Source organism: Suricata suricatta, chromosome 11 (assembly GCF_006229205.1).
Source record: "Suricata suricatta isolate VVHF042 chromosome 11, meerkat_22Aug2017_6uvM2_HiC, whole genome shotgun sequence".
NCBI lineage: Eukaryota > Metazoa > Chordata > Mammalia > Carnivora > Herpestidae > Suricata > Suricata suricatta.
Window position 1 is genome coordinate 28,770,371 of NC_043710.1, and position 14,916 is coordinate 28,785,286.

General features: G+C 32.8%; 1 protein-coding gene across 2 annotated transcripts in view; it reads right to left on the reverse strand.

Annotated features, from left to right (window-relative positions):
* ELP4 (elongator acetyltransferase complex subunit 4) overlaps window positions 1-14,916 on the reverse strand; it is a 238,494-nt gene that overhangs the window by 222,808 nt on the left and 770 nt on the right. For both annotated transcript variants that reach the window (XM_029914792.1, XM_029914791.1), the window contains exon 2: window positions 7,918-7,953. In XM_029914792.1, coding sequence (XP_029770652.1) covers window positions 7,918-7,953 — 36 coding nt within the window. The remainder of the gene's footprint in view (window positions 1-7,917; window positions 7,954-14,916) is intronic.

Consider the following 14,916-nt stretch of genomic DNA (forward strand, 5'->3'; position numbering starts at 1 on the left):
TATGTTGATATCTTCCTTTGTGCATTTGTTAATATTGTCTTCCATATGAGTACTTTTCTCCCTCCATCTCCCCTCAGTTTCTGGCCGTAGTTTGATTCAATTTAAGCCTTTTCCGTATCTCTTCTGTCTGCAAAAACATCTGTGTATTATATATGTCCTGTTCTCATTTATTCCATGTGCAACCAGTATCCAGTTTAAGTTCAGAAAGGATAAAAACCAAGATTTATACTGCCGAGCAGTGATAAAAACAGTGTAGGTGCTTAGATGACAAAAGATCAGGCAGTTTTTCTAAAGAATTGCATGGATACCAGTTTGTCTTATTTCAGTCTTTCAACAAGTTGTACTAATATAAAATAAAATAAGAAAAATATGAAATATAATACAAAAAACAGATATTGGAAAGCCTTTTCTTAAAGAGTCAGAAAAAAGGTATTTCAGGCTTGTGAACCATAGAATCTCTGTTGAAACTACTCAACTCTGCTGTTATGACCACAGGAGGAGCCATAAACAAGGTACAAATAATTAAGCATGGTTGTGTTCCAATAAAACCTTATTTATAGATAGGTCACTGACCCACAGGCTATAGTTTGTCAACTCGTGCATATTATGAATATGCTCAGAATTCATTACATGGTGTAGAAGAATAAATACAGCTCAGCAATTTCACAAAGATTGGGGGCAATTCACAAGAAAATATAATATCTTGTGAGAGGTATATTGAGAGTGCTTTGTGTTTGCTATTAATGAAATAATAGCAAATTAAAATTGTGAAAAGAGTGGCAGATTCTAATTTTTAATGTTTATTTATTTTTGAGAGAGAGAAAAGAGAAGTAGAGAGGGGCAGAGAGGAGGAGACACAGAATCTGAGGCAGGCTCCAGGTTCTGTGCCATCGACACAGGGCTTGAACTCACAAACCATGAGATCATGCCCTGAGCCAAAGTTGGACGCTTAATGGACTGAGCCACCCAGGTGCCCTGAGGGTAGCAGATTCTAAGGTAAGCCCCATGATTGCCTACTTCCTGGTATTCATGCCTATGTACAATCTGTCTTTTAGAGTATATGTGGAAGCTCTGACTTATTTCTAACCAGAGAATATGGCAAAGGTGATGGGATTGTCACCCCTTTTGTCACATATGGCTGTAACGTCTGTCTTGCTGAGATACATACATTTTCCCTCACTGGTTAGGTACCATGCTGTGAGCTGCCCTATGGAGAGGCAGCCTCTGACTGATAGCCAGCAAGGAACTGAATGCTGCCAACAGTCATGTGAGCTTGAAAGCAAATCCTTCCCCTGCCAAGCTTTCAGATGAGAATGCAGGCCTTACTTTGTCTGCTGGCTTGCAGGGACCCTTATGAGATGTGCTTGGACTCCTGACTCACAGAAACGAGATAACAAATGCGTGTTATTTTACAGCTAAGTTTGTGTTAATATTGTTAGACAGTAATAGGTAACTAATACAAGAGTTATAGTCATAGCTAGTTGTAATTAATTGTCTAACAGCATATCATTTATCTCTTCTAGAACTAAAATGATATAATTAACATAAGAGATTAATTTAAAAATAATGGGCTCATAAATGTCATATAACTTGTATTTTAATTACTGGCAGTTCCATTAAATCTCTTTGATGCTCAATATCTCCGTAAACAGATCAAGATCCTTTATTTTAAAACATGCTGTGAAAATTCTAAATATTTATGCCATTCTTTCACTTTCGATACTTTTAAGATGTCTCAAAATTTACCCTTGTACCAGACTGCCAGAAACATTTAAATAAAAAGCATCTCAAAACCCAGTCCAGTACTAAAGAAAGAAACATATTTTAGGAAAAATCTATCTTTGATTTTCTAAGTAAATGTAGGGGTTCCTTAGTTATTCAATTGAGAATGGTCTGTTATAAATTCATATTCATTTATTTAGCTGCATTCGAAAGGTCTAACAACCTCCTCAGGGTTTCAGGCAGTGCTCACATGCTCTAGTTTTCATAGTTCCATTGCTACTGAAATTGTAAATACACTGCTCGGCAGGTCCATACTCATGCGCACACTTATGCACATGTCTTAGTGAGTAATCTATTTGAAGAGAAATGGTTTAAAAATTGACAATCTATAAGTGACAAGCTGTTAATGCAAACCATCTTCATGCTTTAACTGTCTTCAACTTCTAGAATAAAGAAAATCTTTCAGTAAAGAGCAATATAGTAATGTTCTGTGCTACCAACCACTGACCTTAAATCTCCATAATTGGTTTATGTTTAGAACTACTCATCCATTTTTTAAGGCAAATTTCATCCACTGTACAAGTTGTATTGACTTGGGAATGAAAACAAGTAGAGAACCTAGTATATAAAACTCCTTCTTCTAATCTTTCAAAAATGTGAAAATGTTTCCAAATGTTGCTTTAAGGTTTTTAAAAAAAAACAAGGTAATAGATGATGAAACTAAGTTTAGCACAGTTATACACATTTTCAAAAATCTTAGACACATACAAGTTGACAGTAGAGCATAAATAATACTGAGAAGATTCAAAATATTAACTTTTCAGAAACACCAGACTATAAAGTCAAGGCCTTTGTCTTATACTTGTCATATAAAAGAATACTTGTCCTATTCTTTTATTTAATCATTAATTCACTGGTTATTGAAAACTAACTATAATAAAAATGTTGGTGAATTGATATTTCACCAGAGATAGACTTTTTAAAAATCTGTTACTCTGCTTTAGTTATTCTTGCCTGAGTTTTTCCTTTTTACTCATTATTAAAAAATCTCCTTTGCTAGATCAAGTTCATTAGGCATGTATGTGTTCTGTTCCCACACAACTGCAGACAACAATGTCACTGTGATTTCTGCCACTATATAATAAGGATAGGATCCCCATTCCTCTGGCTTTCAGTAACATGGACCTCAGTTCCTTTTCGCTCTCACTGTCATCAGAGTACAGTATTTCTACTAACAATCTGTTCAAGGCAATTTAGGCTCTCTCTAATACTCCAGCTTTTGCCTACTACCTGGCTCCAAAGCCACTCCCATATTTTTGGTATTTGTTATGGTAGAACCCACTTCCAGATACTGAAACAGACACCAAAATCTATTATGAAGTAACAATGTCATATTGGTAGGAGATGATTGCCCCATTATAATACGCAAGTCAATCTACAGATTTAACTATTCAAAAATTGCTGGTGATAAGCTCAATATATAAAAATCAATAGCAGCCCTTGTTCTAGCTACAACCAATGTTAAAATATAATAATAATAGACACATCTATTATGATATTTAACTTATTATATTGCAATTATCTGCTTTACATATGTCTCCTCCACAGGCGCAACATTCTATAAGGGAAGTATTTTATTTATATTTATAACCCCAATATCTAGCATATGCCTGTGTGTCCAATGAACATTCACTGAATAAATTATCAATAATCACTGGATTATTAGTGTCATTCACAGATACTTACACTGGAGAAAAGAATTAAAATTTAACTGCACATTTTAGGGACACCTGGGTGGCTCAGTTGGTTAAACGTCCAACTTCGGCTCAGGTCATGATCTCACAGTGGGTTCAAGCCCTGCAGGCTCTGTGCTTATAGCTCAGAGCGTGGAGCCTGCTTTGGATTCTGTCTCTGTCTCTCTGCCCCTCCCACACTCAACTCTACCTGTCTCTCAAAAATAAACATTAAAACATTTTTTAATAAATAAATAAACAAAATTTAGTTGCACATTTAAAAAACTATTATAATAACTTCCCAGATTTTTAGTTATTAAAAAGTTTGAGGCCCAAATGATGAAATGTCATTTGATCACTTTTCACTTTTTCAGACTGGTAAAAATTTAAATACTTGAATTAAATACAATTTAGCATGCCTCGACTAAGCAAGTCTATATCTTAGAATTTATTCTACAGACATTTTTAAAAATAATTTTTTAAATTTTATTTTATTTTATTTTAAAATTTTTTATGCTTTTTATTTATTTTTGAGAGACAGAGAGAGACAGCTGGAGCAGGGGAGGGTCAGAGAGAGAGGGAGATACAGAATCTGAAACAGGCTCCAGGCTCTGAGCTAGCTGTCAGCACAGAGCCCGACGCCGGGCTCGAACCCATGAACCGTGAGATCTGACCTGAGCCGAAGCCGGATGCTTAACCGACTGAGCCACCCAGGGGCCCCTTAAATTTTATTTTAGAGAGAGACAACATGAGCAGGAGAGAGGGGCTGAGGGAGAGAGAGAGATCTTAATTAAGCAGGCTCTACACTCAGCACAGAGCCGGACGCAGGGCTTGATCTCATGACCCTGGGATCATGACCTGAGCTGAGCAAGAGTTGGACACTCAATCGACCATGCCACCCTCATCTCATGCCCAATTCTACAGATATTTATATATGTTCACAAAGTTTATACATAAGATTATGCATAATAGCATTGTTAGCAATAGAAAAATGGAACTTAAATTCATCAATAGAAAATTATTTAAATAAATTATGGCACATTCATATAATGAAGTCTTATGCAGTTTTTATAAAAATGAGGCATATGAATGCACATGGACTGATTTCTAAGATGTGTTAAGTGGAAAAAGCAGAGTGCTCCAGGTTTATTTCTTAATATCTGGGAAAGATACCAGGACAGTATTTTCCCAGGGTATGAGGATGAGCAACTGAAAGGACAACCTAATTTTTTCTAGATATCTTTTTGTATTTTACATATTTACTTATCGATCTTAAAACTGTGAATTATTTTTTCCATAAAGTCCTTCAATAATTCTTCACCAAAAGATAAATTTTTAAAAATGAGACTGACATCACCATCTCTAGAAATTCTCAATTACAGGGTATTTCTCCCTCTACATCTACTGTTAGGACTAATTCTGTACCCCAAGTCCTCAAAAACTGATGGGTGACACAAATATTTTATAGAACATGTTTTACTTAACTTTTTCTTACACGTTATATATTATTCAGAGACTTAGGCACTAGGTAAATTTCTAGAAAATATATTATAGTGATCAAAATAAATGGCTGGTAACAACCTGGCAAATATTTACATGGAAAGAGTTGCATGGAAATTAATGGTTGGGTTAAATATGGTGACTGAACACAGGACCAAAATGACTCACTGGTATGATTTTTAAAAGTTACTATATTTTAGGGGCACCCCGGTGGCTCAGTTGGTTAAGTGGTTAAGTCTTGATCTCAGCTCAGGTCACGATTTCATGGTTCATGGTCGGGCTCTGCTCTCTTTTCTCACTCTCTCTCTGTCCCTACCCTACTCTCTGTCTCAAAATAAATATATAAACTTAAAAAAATTTAAAAATTAATATATTTTAGATAGCAATAAGCTGCAACTATACAAACGAATCTTTAACAAACATTGCACATCTGAAAAAAATTTTAAATTAATAGTCTCTGTATATTATTATTATGAAAATAAAATTTTCTGACTGGAATGAAGAAATGCTGATAATGTAAAACAAGAGCTTTTTATTTTAAAAAAATTTTATTTTTATTATTTTTTAAAATGAAGTTTAGTTGACACACAATGTTACATTAGTTTCAAGGAATACAATATAGTGATTCAACAACTCTATATCTTACTGCTATCGCCAGAAGTGTGGTGGCTACACTCTCTCATCATATAATACTATTATAATACTACTGACTGGAATCCCTATCCTCTGCCCTTCATCCTTGTGTGTATGCATTCTGTAACTAGATGCCTGTACCTCCCACTCCCACTCACCCATTTTACCCATTTCCCCACTAGCCTCCATTCTGGCAACCACCAACTTGTTCTCTGAAAACAAAGAATTTTGGCATGGCTGCAATCTGTAACTTATTGTGAATTAATTAAATAAGGACTCTTTCTTTTTCTATCTTTATTTATTGTTAAGACAGAGAGAAACAGAGCATAAGTGAGGAAGAAGCAGAGAAAAAGGGAAGGACTCATTCAAGTTTAGAAATTTCAAAATTTACTAAGAGAAAAAGCCCACACAAATGTAGGCTTTATTTACTATTTAATACTTCATTCTAAAAAGGCATAAAACTCCTATTTTACTGTTTGTGACATTAAATGAAGTATTAAAAATGCTACAGAGCACAGTTACAAAAAATATCAACTTTTCAGTCATACCAGATTTCAAATCCTAGTTCGGTCACTAGCTATATGATAATGGGAAAATTACTCCACTCCTCTGAATCTTATTTCTTAAAACATAAAATGGGGATTAAATGGATTACATGTAGCATCTTATAAGATTGTTATATTAAGGAAAAAACTGTATATGAAACATTTAGCACAATACATTGTCCATAGTGAGACTTAAATAAAGGGCAGCTCTCACTATTACTATTATTACTTTTCAATTATCCATCTGAGATGGGGAGTAAGATGTACTGCAAATCTCTTTTGAGTTTTCCAGATAGAGCTTCATTTATTAGACCAATGATTATGTACGTAGCAAATTTTGCACACCACCATTTTGCCTTTAAAATTTTTTTTAAAGTTTATTTTTGAGAGAGAAAGACAGAGAGATAAATTGCAAGCAGGGGAGGGGCAGAGAGGGAGGAAGACAGAATCCAAAGCAGTCTCCAGGCTTTGAGTTGTCAGCACAGAGCCTGGCGTGGGGCTTGAACTCATGAACTGCAAGATCATGACCCAAGCCAAAGTCCAATGCCTAACAGAGCCACCCAGGCACCCCACAACCATTTGCAATTTAATCATTCCCAGAGCAGAGTTTTCTAAAATACTTGCATATTCCTGAAGCAGAGTTTTCTAAAATACTTAACACATTTCATTGCTACCTTAAGAGATGTTAATTAATATAAAGCAACTTTATTGGTGCCTAGAAATAATAATTCTATCTATATTATCACATTTTTTGTCTCAATATGCTGAATATAGGTCATACTAAATTTGGAATATCGTATTCAGTTCTGAGCATAGTTGAAGAGACGATGCCAGACTGACAGGTGCAACAAAAGAATACACCAGGAGACTGAGGAATGTGAAAACCACAATACATAAAAAACAGATTAAGAAACTGTCTATTTCGTTTAGAAAAGATCTGAGGTGATAAAATAGTTACTTTCAAATATTTTAAGAGTGTCATGTAAAAAAGTACTAAAATTAATTCTGTATTATACCAGAGAACAAAATTAGGAATAACAAATCTGTTAAATTATACAGATTAAACATTAATATGAAGAACTTTCTAATACATTACAGCATTTTCAACAAGAATGCATTGTTTTGTGAAGTAATAAGCCCTTTAAACTATATAATCTGTATTCAAATGGTGTTTGCTACTGTCAAGGATGATGGAAAAGTGATTTGTGTCTAGATGGGAGCTTTGACTACATAACTGCTAAGATTTATTTCAATTCCAAGATCCTATGATCTAAACTAAATAATAAAGTAAATGGGATTATGAATGTATAATTAAATAAGAACCACTGGTGCTTAAAGATGAACAAAATATGATTTATCAGTCTGTTACTTTTCTTTTAATAAGAAGAAAATAATAAAAGTGTATGATAAATATACAGTGGACTTATTGGTACATCAATTTCTCAAATTAATCACTGTATTAATTCCACTGTAAATACAAATACAGAGCTTCTCCAAAAAAAAAAATCAATTGGCAATGATTTTAACCTTTTATTAAAAAAATGGAGGACAATGCACTGGACATTTTTAAATTCTAAGAGCTATATTTTCAGATATACTTGCTTCATTTATTTCAAGTTCAGATCAACATTTGAATTTAAATTAAACTTTAAGGCATTTCCTCTCTAATTTACCTCAATTCTTGTAGAAAGTTATATATTTGATATCAGAATGGGCAAACCCATAAAATCATGCATAACAGAAAACTCTGATTAGGAAGAACGAAGTGTGTATGCCATACTAACCAATTAGAAGAACTGTTCCAACGGCCAAACCTCCACCTGGAAGTGAAACAAAACCAAGAAAAAAATTAATCTAGCTACCTTTTTATACACCTTATCCTTAGCATAAAAGTTAAGCTTTATCAAGAACTGCTACTTCAGTAACTTTAAAATTGCAGATGAGAACAACATTTTAATTACCTTTGCAATACTTTGCTTAAGGTGCTATTATGAAATAATTACATATTATATGTAATTACACACTACACATTACAATTACTTTCATAATATACTGTAGTATCCTCCTTTCTTCTGTGATAGGACCATGCAGCATTCAACATAACTGTGGTTATGTGTTCCAGTAATGTTATATTTAGCACTTGTTAATAAATTAACTCAATAACCAAGACCTAAATATTCACAGTAACTTAATACTACAGAAGTACAACATAAAAAAGAAAGGTTATCATAATAGAAATTCCACTTTATTATTTACCCTCATATTTAATTAGCCTTGGAAGAAAATAACCCTCATCGTTAAAACTAAATTTTTTCCATTATGAATAATATACACAAAGACCATGCATACTCTTAAATACATTTAGGATTTAAAATGAACAATACTTTTGTATTTTAAACAAAAAGGTCACAATCACAAAATACTTTTTTAATAATAGAGGTAAATGTTCTTTTGAATATCTGGATTAGGGCAATATGATCATGAGCATATAACTCAAATAGGGATTTCATTAAAAATCAATTTAAAATCAAATTTTAGGAGACTAGAACTACATTAAATAGACATTTGAGTGCAAATTTCTTGTGCGACATTGATAAAAAATATTTGCGAAACTATTACTATTTGCAATTAATGTTACAAATTATACTAGCAAATTCACTTACAAAGAATAAAATATGTATTTCAAAGAATGAAATATATCTAAAGTAATTAAAAAAGAAACTACTCAAAATTGTTGGACCATTGAAGTCAATCCTACCCGTGTTTTTTGGTTTTGGTGCATAAAACCAGGAAAGAAACAGAATACCAATAAAGAACTCTTCCCCCAACAAATTTTGTAGTGGCAAATATTATACAGAAAAACTTAGTGTGAAAAGTTCCTTTGATAGTGTTTACGTTTTGGACTTGCAAATATGCATAAATGTTATACTTCAAAGAATGTGAAATTGGTCACATACATGAACATTCAACACGGTGCAACACTTGGTGACTTTGGTGACTTGATGACTACAAGTAGAACATTTCAAATTGTTAGAGATGAAGATTTTAAAAAGAAGAAAGTCATAATTTCTACATTTTTATGTTTAGAAGGATTTGTTATAGGACTAAATCTATATTTTATTTTCACATTTAGATATATTCTTTCATTACAGCATTTGAAGTCATATCAGACTACATAGGATAACTTCAAATGTTGTTATAACTAAAAGATTCACATAAATTGAAATATACAGGATGATAACAACCATAAAGGGTAAGAGGGAAAAAAGATTTTTTCTGAGATAAGATTAAGCTCAGTGTTTACTTTTACAGTTTGTCCTATATGTAGACTACTACTGATTTTTTGACCCATGTGGAGCATTTTACTTTCCAAATGTACTTTCCCTTACATGCAAAAACAAGCATTTAAACACCTAATCACCATTCTGTGTATATTTAAGAGGAACTAATAGATGTACATAGCAGATACTGCAGTGTCAAGGCTAGAGCAGGTACTATACAACTTAGCTGCTTTTCTGTCCATAACATTTCTTATAGGAAAGATTTAGATTTCTTATCTAAACACCCCTGGGTCTACATTCACATAACCTCAAAGTAAGAATTTATGTAAGGCCCACAACTGGAATAGTTATAGAATTAAAGATTTTTTTCATGAATGTTATTCACAGTTGGATGATAAGAACAGATCAAGGAATAGTTTCCCAAGTAAATGAAGTGATATCTAGCTCAAGTGTCTTGTTCAGAGAGGTGTTCAGTAAAAGCTATTACCATTCTGGCAATTATTTTCTAATTAGAACAAATCATTAAAGATTTATTGTTATGTGATAGTGACCACTATAATAGTAAGACTTAGTAAGAGTACTTCCCATTGATGAACTAGTTAAGCAAAGCACTATACACGAGTGTATACTAAGAAGGCAATTTTCTTAAGAATGATTCAAGTAATCCAATGTTTCTGACAATTCAGGAAATGCCACCCAATTTAATTTTAAAATCTCATGTACATTAAAATTGTTTGGAAAGTTTGAACATTACTTAAAATAACATAAAATGAGGACATTTTAATGACTTTAACCAGTCATCTTAATGTACTATCAGGACTTCTCTTACAAAAAGGAAGTTTTGGGGAACCTGGGTGGCTTAGTTGGTTAAGCATCCAACTCTTGATGTTGGCTCAGGTCATGACCTCAGATTGAGCCCCACACTGGGCTCCACCCTGGGTGAGGGACCTGCTCAAGATGCTGTCTCTCTCTGCCTCTCTCCCCAACTCATGCTCTCTCTAAAATTAAAAAAAAAAGTTTTTTTTAAGGTGTTTTTCTTTTTTTCTAAAGGGTTCTATTATGTAAATTTACTAGATTCAAATTTGGAGGGCTCAAGTAAAGTTTGGTCATTTTGAAGGTTGGTCACCATCGGGAGTAAGATGAAGCCGCCTTATTACTATTTTAAAAATCAAGCTTTTATTGTGTGTGTATGAAATGAAAGGATTTGACACGGACATATACACACCCATATAGCAGCAAAGTTCCTCTATTCTTCCAAATTTCAGTGTGACCTCACATTTCCTTGAAATACCTCTGTTTATATAAGGTATTTTGATAGATCTCACTTGATATACTGAGGTTCTAACTGTATTTTAAACTAGAATAAGTTTGAACAAGTTTGTAGCCATGCCTATATTGAAAAATACAAAGCTTAAGCAACCAACCATGACAGGCTATCTTGACATGCCACACTGAACCAAAGATTGTTTTAATATATCTTCAAATGCAAACATCCATTAGTAATTTTATTTGAAAAGCAACACAGATGTCACCTTAATAGTCCCCAATTAAAATAAACTATCTTTTCCCAATAGTTCACTAAAATGTTTGACAGGTAAGTTATAGGAAAGGAAGCAATCATCTTATTTCTGTAATGAAACATAAGGAGTGAAATGGTCTTGTTTATTGCCTCCTCTCTCTTTTAATCAGATCTTAGAGAAATCATCACATTGAAGTCCCTAAGCAAATAAACTCTTGGGTTTTACTTATGGATTTCTTTAATAAGTCTATTTAAGTTTATTTCCAGCTTATTAAAATACAGGTAGAACAGTTTATTAACATGTAAGATAATGAATTTGAAAGCTTGACGATCCTTTTAATGTGTTAATTTCATCAAGGTTTTAAATTTTAAAATTGATTTAGCATTTTGTCTAATACTTTAGAAAACATTACCAGAAAATTTAAGATCTTACTGACAATTATCTTCCAATTTTATGATTTTTAAAATATGAAGTTTTTTTATTTGTGAATAATTAGCAAATAATTTAAAATTTTTAATTTGTTGTTTTTTTTTTTTATTTTACAACTTTCTACAACTGCCTTTTTAAATGTCTATTTCTTTTGAGAGCATGTGCATGTATGGGGGAAGAGTAGGAAGAGAGAAATCCAAGCAGGCTCTGACAGCAGGAAGCCCCATGCAGGGCTCAATACCACCAACCTTGAGATTGTGACCTGAGCAGAAATCAAGAGTCAATTCTTACCTGACTGAGCCACCCAGGCACCCCTATAATTTTAAGTAGGCTCCATGTCCAATGTGGCACTTGAACTCACAACCCTGAGATTAAGAGTAATATGCTCTACCAACAGCTATCCAGGGACTCCAGATAACGATTTTAAAGGGAGAGAATTCAATCCCCATACACTTCCCAAAACAAATCTCTAATTCAGATATAAATTTTGGGTAAGCAAGGTCAAATTAATATATTTGGATACGAAGGCCTGAAGTGATACTTCCTTGGTTCACAATGTCCTTACTACTTAATTAATGCCATACCTTGAATTAAATTGCAGTTTATTTCATTAACAAGACTACTTTTCTTCTCTCACTAGGAGGTAGTAAATATCCTGACAACTCTTAATTATCACAACTAATATTATTCCCATATTAGCAGGGCAAATATGAGAAACAAAATAGAAAAAGCTATTAACAGCGAGAATGGTTCTGTAGTTTAAATTATATGAAAGAATTTTATATAACAATACAAAGGAATGAACTACCTTTTCCTTAAATGTATAGATATCAGGTGTTAAAATATCATAGCCAGGATTATTTTTAATATATAGTCCAAATTCAAAATACATTCCACCCTCTCTATTAAGACACAGTGGTGCAAGGAAATAAGCTCACCAGTATTTTCACTTTTTGACATTAATGTTGAAAATGGCAGCTACCATCAAGTTTCCTTGGGGTATTCTTCCTCGATTATTATTTATTCTAAATCCCTATCTTCTATTCACTTGACTGTCAAAACTGAGTAAGTTCCAAACAGCACGTAAGTTAAGCCAGTCAAACCTGAGAAATCACTCTTTCTTCAAGTATTCTTTTGAAGGATGAGGCTGGGGGAGAATTCCTCCAAGTTAGACAATATGATCCTAGAATGGGCTATATTTTTTATCCTAGAAAAAAAGAAATTCTGCCAGAATTCTTCACCTACTGTAAACTTTTTTGGGAATCTTTGGAAGAAGAACAATGAAATATTTACATAGAGTGTCCTCATATAACAACACAAATGTCCTTGAAAGGCAAGGTTTGGAACCTGCATTAGGGAATCTTAAAATTTGAAAAATTTTCAATGTAGCCAAGTTGGAAAATGTATGTCAATATCTAGTAAGTTGTCAGAACAAAAGTATTTAATATTAGATTACACTTAAAAGGTACTGATATAGGGAATCCTCAAATTTATAAACTACATGGGAATATGAATGGAACTATTATCATATGTTCAAATGACCGACATTCGATTTACCTGTGTAATATATTCAAATATATATTTAAATATATTTTGCATCTATGTTTAAAATTACATTGACATCACAGTGGCAGTAGGAGAATGTCACTGTACTGCATGGCAGTGACAATACAATATTTACTTGTTACACAGTAACCACAAAATACATTTAGGCAATAAATACAATGTTATAGCAATGGTTTCACCATTCTGGTATCATAACATCCTACTATCATTATATTTTGTCATAATATGGTTATATTAGGCTTGTCACAATCTGAGTCAAATAATATTTTAGGATAACAATACAATCTGAATTATTTATATTTATGTGTATACACATAAGCAACCAAATGTTTCAGTTCCAAATATTTTAATGAAAAACAAATGTAATGGATTTGCTCTACAGAGCTATACAAAATAAAAAATACCCAACATACAAAAATGCCATTAAGAAATTAACAACTAAAATACTTCTAGACATATTTATTATTCCAAATGTACTAACTTCTATTATGACAACCTCTTCAACTTCTGTGCACTCTGAAAATTAACTGTATACATGAAAAATAGATTTCAAAATATCCAAAGCTGACATCTATTTCAATTATCTTAATGAAAGACCAATTTTTAGCATAAGCTTGTTACACTCAAATACTAGGGTCCCTTGCAAGCAAATCTGGAAGATTTTTAAATTATAGTTCAAGTTTATATCACTGGAGAAATACATAAGGAAGGAGCTTTGGGTTAATTTTTTGGTGAGTGCTTTAAGACACATACTTAAATAATTAGTCTTAGGTTTGATAAATGCTTAAAGCCACTTAAAAGAGTTCTCAAAAATTTGAAACAGCTGTGACATAGTGAACACTAAATCTGAAGCCCAAAGATCAGCCTAGATCGACTGTCTCTAGTTTTAGGACTCTGTTCACATCACTGTATTTGAATCTGTTTTTAGAGCTCAAACACATAACTCAACCTACATGTTTCATAATCTTTTCTCCAGGTTTTTTTTTTTTGGTGTATATTATTTTTCTTTCAATCAAGACCTGAATGAAAATCAACTATATACCAGGAACCATGCTAGGCATTTTGTTATTCTAATGAGAAACTGAAGGTATTATGTCAGAAATGTGACCTTTTTGTTTGAAGTTTCAGGATCAAATGAATGAAGTTACAGATCCCCATTGAATTAAAAAAAAAAAAAGGCAAGGACTAAGAAGAGCTTTCGATTAAGTTCAAATTCAGGACGACACCAAGTAAAGCTCACCAGGGAAAAAAGTGAGATAAATATTTGCTAACTAGATATCTTAAATCATTTGTTTTTAGTACCATGAAATTGAGGAAGGCAATAGACTTAAAACAATTAAGTGAAAATACTTAAATTTATGTAGAAATAACCAGGGTCCAGTTAAGGACATGAAATAACAGAGGCAAGAAGCCACAGTTTTTCTCACAGTTTGCTTGCCTTGTCAATTTCCTTTGCACTAAACCTACCTGAAAAGTGTACCTTGAAGGGTAAAAAAGAGAGAGAGAAATGTTAAGTGAAGGACAAGAACCAGCAACGTCATTTGTAATATTTTATCAAAGTGTACAAAATTTAACGGACACATATCATGTACTATATAGAACTTATGAAATATAAACATAGACCAATTTTAACGAATAAACATTCTGATAGGAATTAAGTAATTTACAAGCTCTTAACACAGCAGCTCTGTCCTACCAATCTAATGTGGTCAATCTTTGCAACATAATAGTTATGAAACAAGCTATTCTTCAGCAGGCTTCTCATAAAAATTACAGAGATTATACAGGAAGTCCTGAGAACTGGATTTTTCTCATTAAAACGTGAATTAATCTTAAACATACCGTTTGGAATTTAACTCTGGAAGGCAAAATATATAGGAAAAAAATTAAGAAAAAAAATATATGTATATTTAATGCGGACACTAGTATGACCATCGATATCAACGACAGGCTTTAGTTATGCGGATCCATATAATCCTTTAACATC